This window comes from Haemaphysalis longicornis, unplaced genomic scaffold (genome assembly GCF_048455015.1).
Source record: "Haemaphysalis longicornis isolate Haplotype H1 unplaced genomic scaffold, Haemaphysalis longicornis Haplotype H1 scaffold_2, whole genome shotgun sequence".
Taxonomy (NCBI): domain Eukaryota; kingdom Metazoa; phylum Arthropoda; class Arachnida; order Ixodida; family Ixodidae; genus Haemaphysalis; species Haemaphysalis longicornis.
The window spans coordinates 249,452,284-249,465,086 of record NW_027526295.1 but is presented as its reverse complement, the minus strand read 5'-3'; the positions used below and the strand labels follow the sequence as shown (position 1 = coordinate 249,465,086).

Genomic DNA, 12,803 nt, shown 5'->3' with positions numbered 1-12,803 from the left:
TAAAAAACAGAACAACTGACTGCATCAACAAGGAGCACCAAGTGGGAACAAATGATTCTCACATTACGCATGCTGCATGCACAGACTTCCAGAATGAGCAGCTACAACACAACATGATGAGACTTCAGAAGTAGCGTGACTGTTGGTGCATCACAAACCACGTGCTACACTTAAGGACCACCTAACGGTGTAATCCATTTACCCTAATAGATGGTAAGGTATGCAGCCATCTTGAGCCCTGTTCTAATTTTCACGAAGACATCAAGGTAGGCAGCTCAAGAAGACACTGTCCCAAGTCTGCAAAAATGCTGCTTACATTGCCGCCCAACTAAAAAACGACGCCAGTGCCAGCTTTATATGTAAAATGTAAACAATGTGGTTTGTTTAGGCTGAAAACATTTTTGCAATTTACTTGACTTTCAACTGCTTTTAGTTATTTTTTCAAGCCTTGCATTTATTAGTTTCATGGTTTTTTTTTGCTTACAAAAATTTGGCTTGCACTTACTGATATGTGTGTTACAGTGTTTTTGATGTTTTCGCCTGCAGCGGTGTGGCTGTATATTCCAATACTCGTTGCTTTTACACCTATTTGGATGTCTAATTAGACTGCTTTCTGTGCTGTCTGAGAATTGGAACGCAGCCAAAATCTTGGCAAAGTCTTGCAGAAGAAATATTACGTGCTTGTTGGTGGGGCACACAGGCAAAGTTGAGATTATTTCAGCATACAGCTGCCAAGTATTTCTAGTGTTTCCTGCTGTAACATACAACTTTCCTGCTGATAAATGCAGAGCATCTTTACCATAGGAAACTTCAAGTTCTGCTACAACAACACTAAAGGATGTATGGGTAAAGTCACACACATAGCATAAAATCAGCACAAATCAGTTCTTAAAACTGTTGTTAGCCATGTGCCCAACAAAGCACGATTATTCGCCTCTTTTCTAACACAGAAGGAATAGCTTGTTTTCGTTCTTAAAGTAAGCCCTGAACTGAAAATTCAAAGAGGAAACGTACTGAAGGGTCATGGTCACAAAGGAGGTTTAGGTTGATACGGTTGATCTTCATCAGGAGGAATGCATCGCCATACTCGCCCCTGAAAAATGGTAATCAAAGAACAGTATGAGGTGCAAGAAACACATAGAAACAACTTCACCGAGTCCAAGCAGACAGAGAAAAAAAAAATTGAGGCATATATTGTGGAATTGCCATGTAGTGCGGAGCGTTCTTTGTAGGTGTTAGCAGTTTACATGAATGTGTACAGTCTAAAGTAGGACCAATGAAATCAATGGTATAACACACTAAACCTGACGTCATAATTGAGTGTAATTACTACAGCGGTTCATCGGCTTATACATGCTGATGCCACAGTCTCCATGCACAATGATTGCTGCGTTTATCTGCCATGAATGCCGTAACACGGAATCCAGCCTCCATCAGACCCACCGACACAAATTCTCCAATTGGAATTTGGATATACTGCACATAAATACTAGAGCTGCGTTAATGCCTCTGTATTTGATTTCGGGCATACACAAATCGTCCACATCTCACTGTGTTTTCAGCATCGTTTGTTAGTAGGATGCGTTCGAAGGCGGTCATAGTAAAATGCATCACATCGTCATTCTTGGGTATTACAACACCATCGCACCTGTTGCCTTTCCTCTCCATGTAGAAAATGCATTGAAATGCATTAACACCACGAAAAAAATAGGGATGGAAATTTGGGTTGACTCCACAAAAAAAAGCCCCGTTTACTAGCAAGAGAATGTTGTGCAATAAAAAAAAAAAAAAAAAAAACACAGGAAGGAAGAAAAATCCAACCAACCTGTCCAGATGCTCACAGACCCTGTCCAGCACAAGCACTCTTGGTGAAATGGTCTCCAGATTCCCACGCGGAAGCTGAAGGACCACGCGGCCGTTGTCTGGTACGCTGGTCACCAACAGCGAGCCGTTCTCCAGCTCTCGAGGGGCGTCATTCAAGGCCTCGATGGATCCACCACTCAGAAGGCCTACAAAGTGCATACCAATCTTACGGAGATTCCATGCTGAGCTGCTGCCTACAGACTAGCATACTACGTCACCTAGTTACGAAACCATGTTATTAATAACATTTCGCTCCATGTGGACTGAAAAACTGGGTGAAAAATTGAGCTTTTTATTTTACTATGTACCCATTGGCATCTATGCCTTTAAAGGGACCCTGCAGCACTTACCAGCAACCAGGACCCTGCTCGAGTGTGCTTTTGTACGTTTAACTCCATGAGGTACGTGACTAAAGCAAAGCCTCCATAAGGCTTCCTACACAAGCTAGGTGTAGACACATGCGGGACATAGATATTGTATGGAGCCACTATGAGAGACAGCAACAACAACAACAAAAAACACACACAAATGCCTTCCTGTCTAGACAGGCTCGTCACCAAGCGGCAGACAGTATAAACACAGGCATCCCATGCCTTCTGTAGTACCACTATAATGATGTGGTGTGAGTAGCTTCACACCAACACATACGACAACTACAATCTCGTCAGTTTCTGTGGGAACGAAGCTTTGCAGCAAGCACGAAACTAAATGAACATCATGGTAACATCTAGCAAAGCCACAGTCAAAGCATGAAGAGCAGCACAGCTTTCCAATGTTGCCGTAAATTTGACAAAATAATAGTCGCTGTTTTTCTGTGCGCGAGCTACATGCTATGACCTACGACTGAACTGCATCATGTAAAACTCACAGCCACCCAGAATTTGACGAGATTTCAATCGAGTAACACGCTTTGCAGGCCTACATTCCCCAACGTCACCTTTTATTTCAGTGCTGCCTGCAGTGCGTAAAAACAAAATGCAGGGTTAATTTTAAAGGGATTAGTAACAGCTTGGAATACGATGACAGGTGATGGGTGTGTATTCACACGCATGCAAACACACCAACGAGCTTTTGCTCCATCCACTCCTCACCACACACCCTTCAGGTGAGTGGATAAACAACTCGTCAGGAGGTGAAATGCCACATCCTCCCACTCAGTTATCTGCTCATCTGCCACTATTTCCCACAAAGATCACTGCCCTACGCCCCACTCATCGCCATCTTGTGATATCAGTGAGGAGCAAATGATAAAATGACGAAGATGACGATGAAGCACTGTGTCATACAAGCAAATCTTCGCTCAGACCCAAGAAGCACGCACTGCATTCAATATGATAATGGGAACTCAGTTTCCGCTGCCATAACGGCAACTCGCGACTCACCAGCAAGGTCAAAGTCCAGCAGCAGGCAGCGCAGTATGTGCCTGTGCGTGGTGAGCAGCAGAAACTTGCCGTGAAGCCTGAACGACGTGCAGTCATCACAGATCTTCACGTCGTTGCAGAACAACTCGAAACGCTGGGAAAGGCCTATCACCGTCGGCTGTTGGGGAAAGGAGAGAGGAGAGCAGCAAAACACTACTTCCAAAACAGTCTCCAACCTCTAAGCGTCAAAGTGTTCCATGGTGAAGTAGAGTGGTTACCCGTGGCCGATACCTGCCACAGTCACATTGCTATTTACTGCATGTCAATCATCACACTCAGCAGCAGCCCCCCCCCCCCTCTCTTTTCTTGACAAAAAATTCCTAGGTTGCCAATTCCTACAATAATGTTGAGGACGACAACTTTTAAGGACGACAAACATGCAGTGTAATTTTTAAACGATATTATTCGTGAACGTGATTCAAATCAATAATAATCAACTATTAACTATAAAAACTTCATGCATGCACCTTTAAAGTAGGTTCAAAGGCAGAGGCAGGCCAACATGCCCCCCACCTCATCTTACCCTTTTCAGGACCTCACAGACAGCAACTGTAGGGCAAGGCTTTGGAAGCTTCAGCTGTGTGCCGTCTGAACGAAGCCATGGAGCCAATGTACCATCTGCCACAGTAAACACACGGGATGCACAAATCCAGTGGCCATCGAGACAGCCCACATTGCACGCATACAAGGAGTTGTTACTGCAGCAGCCTGGCTGTGCACAGAGCACCTACAGTCACAGCATGCTTTCAATGCTAAGTACAAAATACAACACACTCTTGTCTGCAAAAATGCACTCAAGGAATGGCGACTGATTACTGATGCAGATTTGGAAGGCTCATAAATTCCAAAGTTAGACAACATAGATTCGAAAGCAAACAATCTCTCATTAAACTATGCACAATTTTTGTCTTTCTTTGCCAAGATTAACAAAGTAAATAAAGTAACACAAGTCCTATGGTCATATGCATCAATTTGACACACTGCCTGAACGGTAATGGCAAGCCCAGGTTTTTGTGATAACTGATCGCATTGAGACGGTATCCCCCAGTCACGCACTTCTAGAACGCATGGAAGACCACGTACATACATGTTGCTTCTGATGCAAGTGAGGCAGAATAGGCTGCTGAAAGGTTCCCAAGTAATTTCGAAAAATAGCAAAACAGAACACTGAAACATGACAGAGAACTTACAGGATGAGCACTCGTTTCACTGGTTTTTTGGTTTTTTTTTTACAAAGATGAGACTTTGAGATGTGTTCATTAAAATAAACTTTATAGCATGACTAAAGGCACATTCTAAATATACAGCTTACGGAGGCAGCTGTGAAAATGCACTCAATCCCATAGTTTACTCTGAAGAATCTGTTTGAAGGGCTGAAATGGCAATTTATACCACAGTAATATACAGTGGATGACTACACATTGGGTACCGTATTTTCGTGTGTATAACCCGCACCAAAAATGCGAAAATTTCAGTAGAAAAGTAGGGGTGTGGATAATACGTGGGGTTTTTCCTTTAGCGCAGCTTCACGGCAATGCGCGTAGTGCCGTGAAGCTCCTACGCACTAACACTGACTAAGCCTTCCATGGCAGAGATTGCGCAAGAAAAAACAGGGACAAGCACACTCAACAACTGAATTTTATTAGTGAATTGTGACTTTTGTCTTGCAATCAGTGTATTCTACTTGCTAAATATATGCTTTTTCTGTCTACACAGTATGTGATCCTTGAGCAGTAGCTTTGGTGCAGCTTTTCCTGTATCAAATGTGCGGGCAATACGCAAGGATTTTTTTTTTTTTCCGGCGGGCTGAAAGCGTGGATGCAGATTGTATGCAGGGGCGGGTTATATGCGCAAAAATACGGTACAAGTTTCCACCTGTTCACGTACCTGCAGTTAGTGTGGCACAGCTGCCATCTTGATACTGAAGGCAAATGACAGACCCATCAAGACTTGTGCACAGCGTAAGCACAGAGTCCTCCAAGGTGCACAATAGCCTGCATAGTCAAGTATAGTCATAGTCATAGCCCTGTGAGACAAAAGCCACAACGTCCAAACAGACATCACCATTTGGTGGCTCCATGCAGCCACAGCCTACAGCACTGTTCCTTATGAAAGTACAGCTGAAGTGATCTCCTTTTCTTATGTACTTCTTCCTCCTCTTACCCGACAAAAATAAACTTTTCAAAGTGCATATATAGACCAAAACGAGGTAAATGTTGCAAAGTGCATGTATAAACCAAAACGAGGGATTGGGAGACACTTCAAAGTAAGAGAAACTAGATGGGGCCAACCTTTGAAAGCAAGCACGAAAATATGCGCGAATGCATGTAATGAAACATGCTTTTGCCACGTTCATTGTACCCTGCTGAATGTTTGGCATTACAAGTGACCTGCTCACAACCTCAAACAGACAGCAACAGCATTTTCCATTCCCTTGCTAAACTATATCAGTGTGTCAGCTCCAGTCCCATACCCTTCCGTTCACGAAGGCCACTACAACAATGCATCTGATTTACACTTCTGTTACAAATTTCGTGACATTTAGCCTGACCCAAGGCATTAAGAACAAAGTGGAAGAAATAGCTAGGCTTGTAACACTAGGCTTGACGCATCTGTAAACTAAAAAAAAACTTGCTGAGGTAATTGGTTCATGTTCACTGGAAAGAATAAAAGGGGTGATAAACAGACGAAGACGAAGTACATAGACACAAAGAATGCATACAGGTGCGCCAAACTAAACGCACCAAAAAACAACCAAGAAAACTTCAGCAAGCACCTCAGTTTTCAACTGTTGCTCACGTGAATCCTGAATTGCTGCAGTATGCAACTAACCCTTACCCAATTTTACACAACAGGGGCTAACAATTACCTAAACATCGGCTTAGTAAAGCATGCATGCAGAATGACAGCATGTTTGTCAAGCAAATCAAAGCAGGGGCACCAATTTTTTTCCTCCTCTCCCTCTTCCTTAGTAATAGACGTCTTACTTGGCAACAAGACGCGTCTGTTCTCCATGACTGATGTCCACTCGCAGAAGTCGATGGGAGGCCTCTGAGGTGCACACACAGAGCAGGTAGTTTTCAGAAGGCCACGTCCAATGGTGCAGGCTGAGCGAGTGCTCAGGTGCTTCGATCCCATCAAATTCAATCCTGCAAAGAGTGAACCATTGCGCCACATAGTGCCGCGGGTCCTGCTTCTCACAATCAAAGCACAGAACAAAACACAAGTTTTTTTCATTCAAAAGACTGCCTCACTAGAATCATACTGACACCACTTTTAATACAAGCTTAGCTCAAATAAGCTATATAATTAGGAAAAAAAGGAATGGCCATGCGGCCCACTAGCTCATTTCCCGGAACAGAACCTATCATGTCATATGCGACAGCTCAGCGATTAGCTGAGGCCACCAAAAGCACACGCAAATTATACAGGGCTTACGAGCTTGCCAAACGAGCTATTCGCGCTTAAATTAAGGACACATTCCTTTTATACCAGTATAAATGGTGTGGTAAAAAGCAGAAGTTACGAAAGTACCGATGTGTACTGCTGTTGGTACTGCACGCACTATGCTTGTTTTAGCTGCACAGCACTGCAGCACTTTGGGATTGTCTTGGACAACACTGGCCGACTGGAGTAAGCAACGGTGTTTTACATGGCCATACTTGTTGAGCGAACACCATGTTTCACAAAACAATTATTTGATACCTTGACAAAAACAAGCCGGGTACAAATACGGTCAAAAACAAAGCAAAGGCAGAAAACGGCCCTTCGCAGTATGGTGGCGCCATCTAGGTTGACTCATGGTAAATGAGGCTCTGCAATCGGCTGCAGAGCGGTTCTTGTGATGTCATTGCAGACGTTGCGAAAGCACACGATTTGGTGGGAGAATCAGAATTTTAACTTAAACTGATTAATTTCTCAGTGAATAAAGCATCGTTTGCTTCCGGACAAGTGCTGGGGGCACTACAAAACACGAAATCTTTCGAACAAAACAAACATATTTTGTCTGCATGGCCCCTTTAAAGAGAGATGTGGGCATCTGCTGAACAAACTGCACTCACACGCATGACAGCACTTGATACTGCTAACAAAAGCGTGTGCAAAAAAAAAAAAAATTACAGCAAGCATCTCTTTGTTTCTAAAAGGCTGGAAAACTGTTTAATAAGGGCACACAACTTGCACACCGTGCCATCGAAAACTGCCCGTTACCAACATTTGTAAGCTAATCCATGGGTGCAGAAACTACCTCAATGCAGTAAAAGACAGCTCTTGGAATACTGTTTCCTTTCCTGCCTGCACATAAGCTTGTAATAAGCACCGTTTGTAAAGACAAAGGTCAAATGCAAGCTGGCCTGCATTAACTTTGACAAGGAATTGCCCTAAAATGTTTGCCCAACACCTTATTTTCGGCTTGTGAATGTTCGCCCGAAAGCGTACAGACAGCGAAATTGGGAAAACCACCATGGTCTGGCATGTATGTTAGAGGAGCTTTTGACGTACTTTCAGTTTCAATTTGAGGTAGTTAAAATGACCCGTGATGGAAAAAAAAAACTGTAAGGTGGATTTTCTGCTAACTTTACCCTCGAAATCTGACCACACACAAGGTTTCCCAGCCAAAAAAATCTGCTGTGCACCTTAAACTTAAAATAATCTGTCAAACCTCAGCATGTGAACACAAGAGAGAATTTTAAATCATTAGTGAATTAAAAGGGTTCACCAACACACAAAAACTTTAAAAGCTATAACTCATTCAACACTACCCTATCTCTGGATGCTGTGCATCTAAATTTATCTAGTAAATTTATCTAGTTGTAATGTAAGCAAGAATCGTACCAAACAGATTCTTGCTTAAGCATTATTATTTTTACAGAAGAATTAAACCAGTTGTGCAGGTTAGCAGGAGTAATTGCTAAATTATTTTGCTGTATTTTGAGACATTTATCAAAATCTGAAGGCGCAAGTAAAAAAAATGTGTCCCTGACACACCCTCTTTTACATAATGAACTCGGGTTACCACAAACCACACAAAAAAATTAGCACCATATTTTACAATCTGTGGCCACGGTGGCCTTCCATGTTAACTCGTGAGCCCTTTTAATGTGCAACGTAACACCAGGGGTGGTATTCTGAAGTTTTGTCCGTTTTGTGTCCGTTTCAAAAATGTCCGTTTTGAGCGAGCCCTGACTGGCTAACAGCGAACACTTGGATATGACACAATGCAAGCAAGCACAGAGCTACTGTGTTGAGCCACGGCTTCTCGGAGCAGACGATATAAAGCAGACTATTTATTTTGGCAGTTGTAATATCAATGTACCGGTCATCGCCTTGTTGTTGGCTCACCAGCAGAACAGGAGGACAACAAGTAATGTTGAACCATTTGAAATGCCTGCAGAAGCATTCCGCCTCTCAAAGAGGACTGTGCACTGTCTGTGCGACGAGCTGCGAGACAAACTTGGATGGCGGCACCGTAGGCTCAGTGTCAAGGACTAAGTGATATGCGCCCTTTGTTTCTTCGCTACTGGTGTATGTATTTTTCCGTCAGCAGTTGGTAACAAAGACACAATATAACTGTTGCAGTCCTCCTTGAGCCGGTGTATCTATGCTGTCACTATCACACAGTCTGTGAGCTTGATAGCTGCCGAGCAGATGAACAAAATTTTACAAGCACTAGGCATGGAACTCATAAACTTTTACTGGTACTTGAACACACATACCAGCTTACTGTTTGTCGAATTGACGCGAAGAAGACCCGTAGTTAAGAAACGAAAATCCCGACCACTCATGCAGGTTTTCACTCGGAAAGTACCGCAGCAACCCCAAGAAAAATTGGAGTCAGCAGGCCACAAGTGCGTCGATGCCAAAATACGTAACAGAGGGTTATTCCGGTCACTGTATCGGACATACAAATCGTGGTCCAAGCGCAAAGAAGCTGAGCAGCCGTAGCACTGTTTACGCTTTACTGCCACAGGAAATAGCTGGCCACAGCTGCCATGTTTCGACATTCGTCCCCTTGTGGTGAAAAATGTCAACTTCATCTTATATAAATCTTGTCATGTTTGTTTAGATTTTCAAAATACGTTCAAATAAACACATAAAAGATAGCTTAAAATAGGTTTAGTTGTTTAGAATCTGTTTGCAAAAACAGTTATGCAAAAGTCAATCCAAAGCCAGCCTACAGTGGGATGTACATCACAATAAAATGGATGGGAAATGGACGTTTTCAAAATGGACAAACTCAGAATACCGCACCAGGACTATGGAGCTCATTCTAGCAGTGCAATTTGGATAAATCTCCTCCCCAGAAGTCTTCCAGCAGCCTAAACAACAACCCGAAAGACATGTTTATTGCAATGACTGACTGCTAGAAATATGGATCGTTTGACTGGGAATAAAGCCTCTGACTTCTTGCCCAATAGAAGAATGCCTCGCTGAGTAAGCATGGGCAAACACCCGTGCAATACGTGGCGAGGTAGTATTAAGAAGGGCTGCTGGTCAGGACAGTTTATGAAAATATTACGGCTAACACGAAGTCTTGCGTTCAATATCACAGAACACAATTTCCCAATTCAAATGCAGGGTGCGGCTTTTTAAGTGCATAGCAAACACAAGGGTACAAACCCGTAAGGGCCATAGTGCTCTGGAGTAAGGGACGTAACCGTGAAGCCATTATGTCCTCCCGCACACTCTAGTTGAAACGTGCAGCTTTCAGAGGGAGTCTTCACAAAGCTCCCTGGAAACGAAAGAAAAAAAAAGAGCTTGATATGATTTTTGCCTATCCACATATGCACTCAAATCTGCTTCCTTCAGTCTACTATTATAGGTATAAAAAAAAAAAAAAAAAAACAAAGTGGCTTTCATGATCCCTCAAGAATTTTTACCAAGTTAGCTGTACTATAACAGACAAATAATGTGCCCTTGTACTGCTGGTTTAAATACAGTGGACCCCTCTAATACATTACCAACTGATATGTTTTGTTCCAGTAGTCCCCCCCCCCCGAAGAGCACCCCCACGGCAGGCGCTACAGACTCATGGCCTTTATACAGGGTGGTGCGACGATAATTGTAACACTTTAAAAATTTTTCCTGATCGAACCACCGCTCTGTTCGTGCTCAAACTTCACACAAAGGTCGCATTTTGTGGTCTATTTTGTTTGGCACCTGAAAAAACTACGGTACTTACCTATTTATTCTGAAAATAAATAAAAACGATTTTCATTTACGGGAAAATGGCGGCCGATTTGGACGTGCGAGCCAGCGCAAGCTGATCTTGGAACGACAACACCACCTGGGTTATGCAGAGCGAAACGCACGTCTGGGATTCACAGTAGGAAGGAGCCAAATGGTGTAGTAGACGATCAGAAAATCTCTTTTGTCCCTAGTTCATGATTATCCCACATCTTTGCATAACAGCTGATACCAATCATAATAAAATATTTCCACGGTTCATCGTTGCCAATAACAGGGGTGAGACAGCTGAAACAGATTTGGGCGCAGTTTTCAGAGCAGCAAAATCTGGATTTTGGAGCAGAAGAAGCTTGGTTTGGAGCAGTTAACGACATTTTTTGTCATCTTAGGAGCCTTAAAAAATTACATTTTTGGCCACTTGGGAGGACAAATACATTTTTTATTTGGTTTTGAACATACATAACACTGAAACAGCCTTAGGAGCATGTTTATCTTAGTATCACAATGTTTGAAAAGCCACACCTTTTCACAAACTTTTTAAATTCTGAGGCTTTATGCATAGACAGCGTAGAGTGCCTTTCAACGTATTCAGTTGAAAAACTAAGCATTCTGATGGAGGCGAAAAGCAAAAACGCCCGTGTGTACGAGATTTCGGCGCACGATAAAGATCCCCAGGTGGTCAAAATTAATCCGGAGCCCTCCACTACGGCGCGCCTCATCGCCTGCGTTGCGTCGGCGCGTTAAACCCTACAATCAATCAATCAAAACTAAGCAATTATAAGGCGTTCTTATCATTTGAATGGTGAAATTATTTTGGTAATCCCAGACTGTTGTACACACATTCAGAAGTGTAGAGACAGGACAAAAGTTTTGCAAAGCCAAATTACGGTCGCTGCACCACAACAGCCTTCCATTTCAATCCCTCCCATTTCACCACAATAGTAATTTACAAAACGCTGCAAAAAGGGCCATTTTTTCATCAACTTGAACGTATAGTTTGTCACTTCAGCTGACAGAGGTATTTTTCCACGGCAGTTTGCTATGGTTTTTAACAAAAAAACTTTAGAAATGCACAGAATATCACATGTGCAACCCGAAAATGTGACTTTCAGAAATATTTCTGGGATATTTTTACTGACGTGTGTTTTTTATTGAGGAATTGATCAACAATCAAACCACTAAAAACAGCATCACCTTGGGGGTGCTGGAAAAGCATGTTGTCGAGTTGGCATTTTTCCTTACTGAAACTGACAAGAGCACCCAAATTCTTGGTTTACATTCTGTTCTGGAGCAGTTTAGCACAGTTTTCGGAATTCTCAGGCATTTCGGGCAGCTTGGCGCAGGAATGCAGTTTTGTATCAAAAATGCACAATATGCCCAGCTGTCTCACCCCTGCAATAAACATTGGATTTTTTTCCTCACCTGCTCTGACATTTTCTGATCGTCTGCTACATCATTTGGCTCCTTCCTACCATGAATCCATAACGTGCGTTTCGCTATGCATACCCCAGGTGGTGCAGTCGTTCCAAGATCAGCTTGTGCTGGCTCGCACGTTTAAATCGACAGCCATTTTCCCGTAGGCGAAAATCATTTTTATTTATTTTCAGAATAAATAGGTAAGTATTGTCATTGCCCTCGGTGTCAAACAAAATAGACCACAAAATGCGACCTTCGTGTGAAGTTTGAGCACGAACAGAGTGGCGGTTTGCTCAGGAAAAAATTTTAAATTGTTCCAATAATCGTCGCGCCACCCTGTAACCTCGTTATGCCTAAGGTAACTTCTTTGAAATTCTCACTGCAACTATTATCAGTTTTTCTTAACTTTGTGCACACAGTCATCCAAGTGATACACAAGTGAATGTAATATTACATGTCAAGGAGGAGGAATATCTTTATTGTCAGAGGGGGCATGAACGCCCTAAAAAGAGGGATACGGAGGCAGGGAGGGAACAATTGAAAAGATATCTGTGTTCAAGGTTCAATGGAACAAATTATGCGAGTAATGATAGCGCAACATAACAAGGTGTAACCGAAGTAATGCAACTTCTAATTAAATAAAATAACAGAAAATATCCATGAAAATAAGGTGTTTACCAGGTGCATACCCGCACTGCAAGTAAGCAAGGGCAGGAAAAGAAAGCACAACACACCTGGGTCCTGGAGCACAAACACCACACTCCTCTGGTCATGAAGCGCAACGACAAAGTCATCTCCGCGCTGTCCAACTCCGAATGCCACCTGGTCAATGTTTGCCGCTGTCTTGAGCCTGTAGCTGCACATTGGAGGGGGCACCACAGCCACCTTGAAGAGGGTTGCCAGCACGCAGTCTACGAA

At 42.9% G+C, this 12,803-nt stretch overlaps 1 protein-coding gene across 1 annotated transcript in view; it reads right to left on the bottom strand.

Annotated features, from left to right (window-relative positions):
• Positions 1–12,803, bottom strand: part of Elp1 (elongator complex protein 1) — a 41,066-nt gene that overhangs the window by 16,448 nt on the left and 11,815 nt on the right. Inside the window, exons 11-18 of the mRNA XM_077700124.1 lie at positions 12,620–12,796; positions 9,903–10,014; positions 6,272–6,433; positions 5,172–5,278; positions 3,808–3,902; positions 3,246–3,402; positions 1,826–2,009; positions 1,015–1,093 (exon numbers count right to left, since the gene is read on the bottom strand). Coding sequence (XP_077556250.1) covers positions 1,015–1,093; positions 1,826–2,009; positions 3,246–3,402; positions 3,808–3,902; positions 5,172–5,278; positions 6,272–6,433; positions 9,903–10,014; positions 12,620–12,796 — 1,073 coding nt within the window. The remainder of the gene's footprint in view (positions 1–1,014; positions 1,094–1,825; positions 2,010–3,245; positions 3,403–3,807; positions 3,903–5,171; positions 5,279–6,271; positions 6,434–9,902; positions 10,015–12,619; positions 12,797–12,803) is intronic.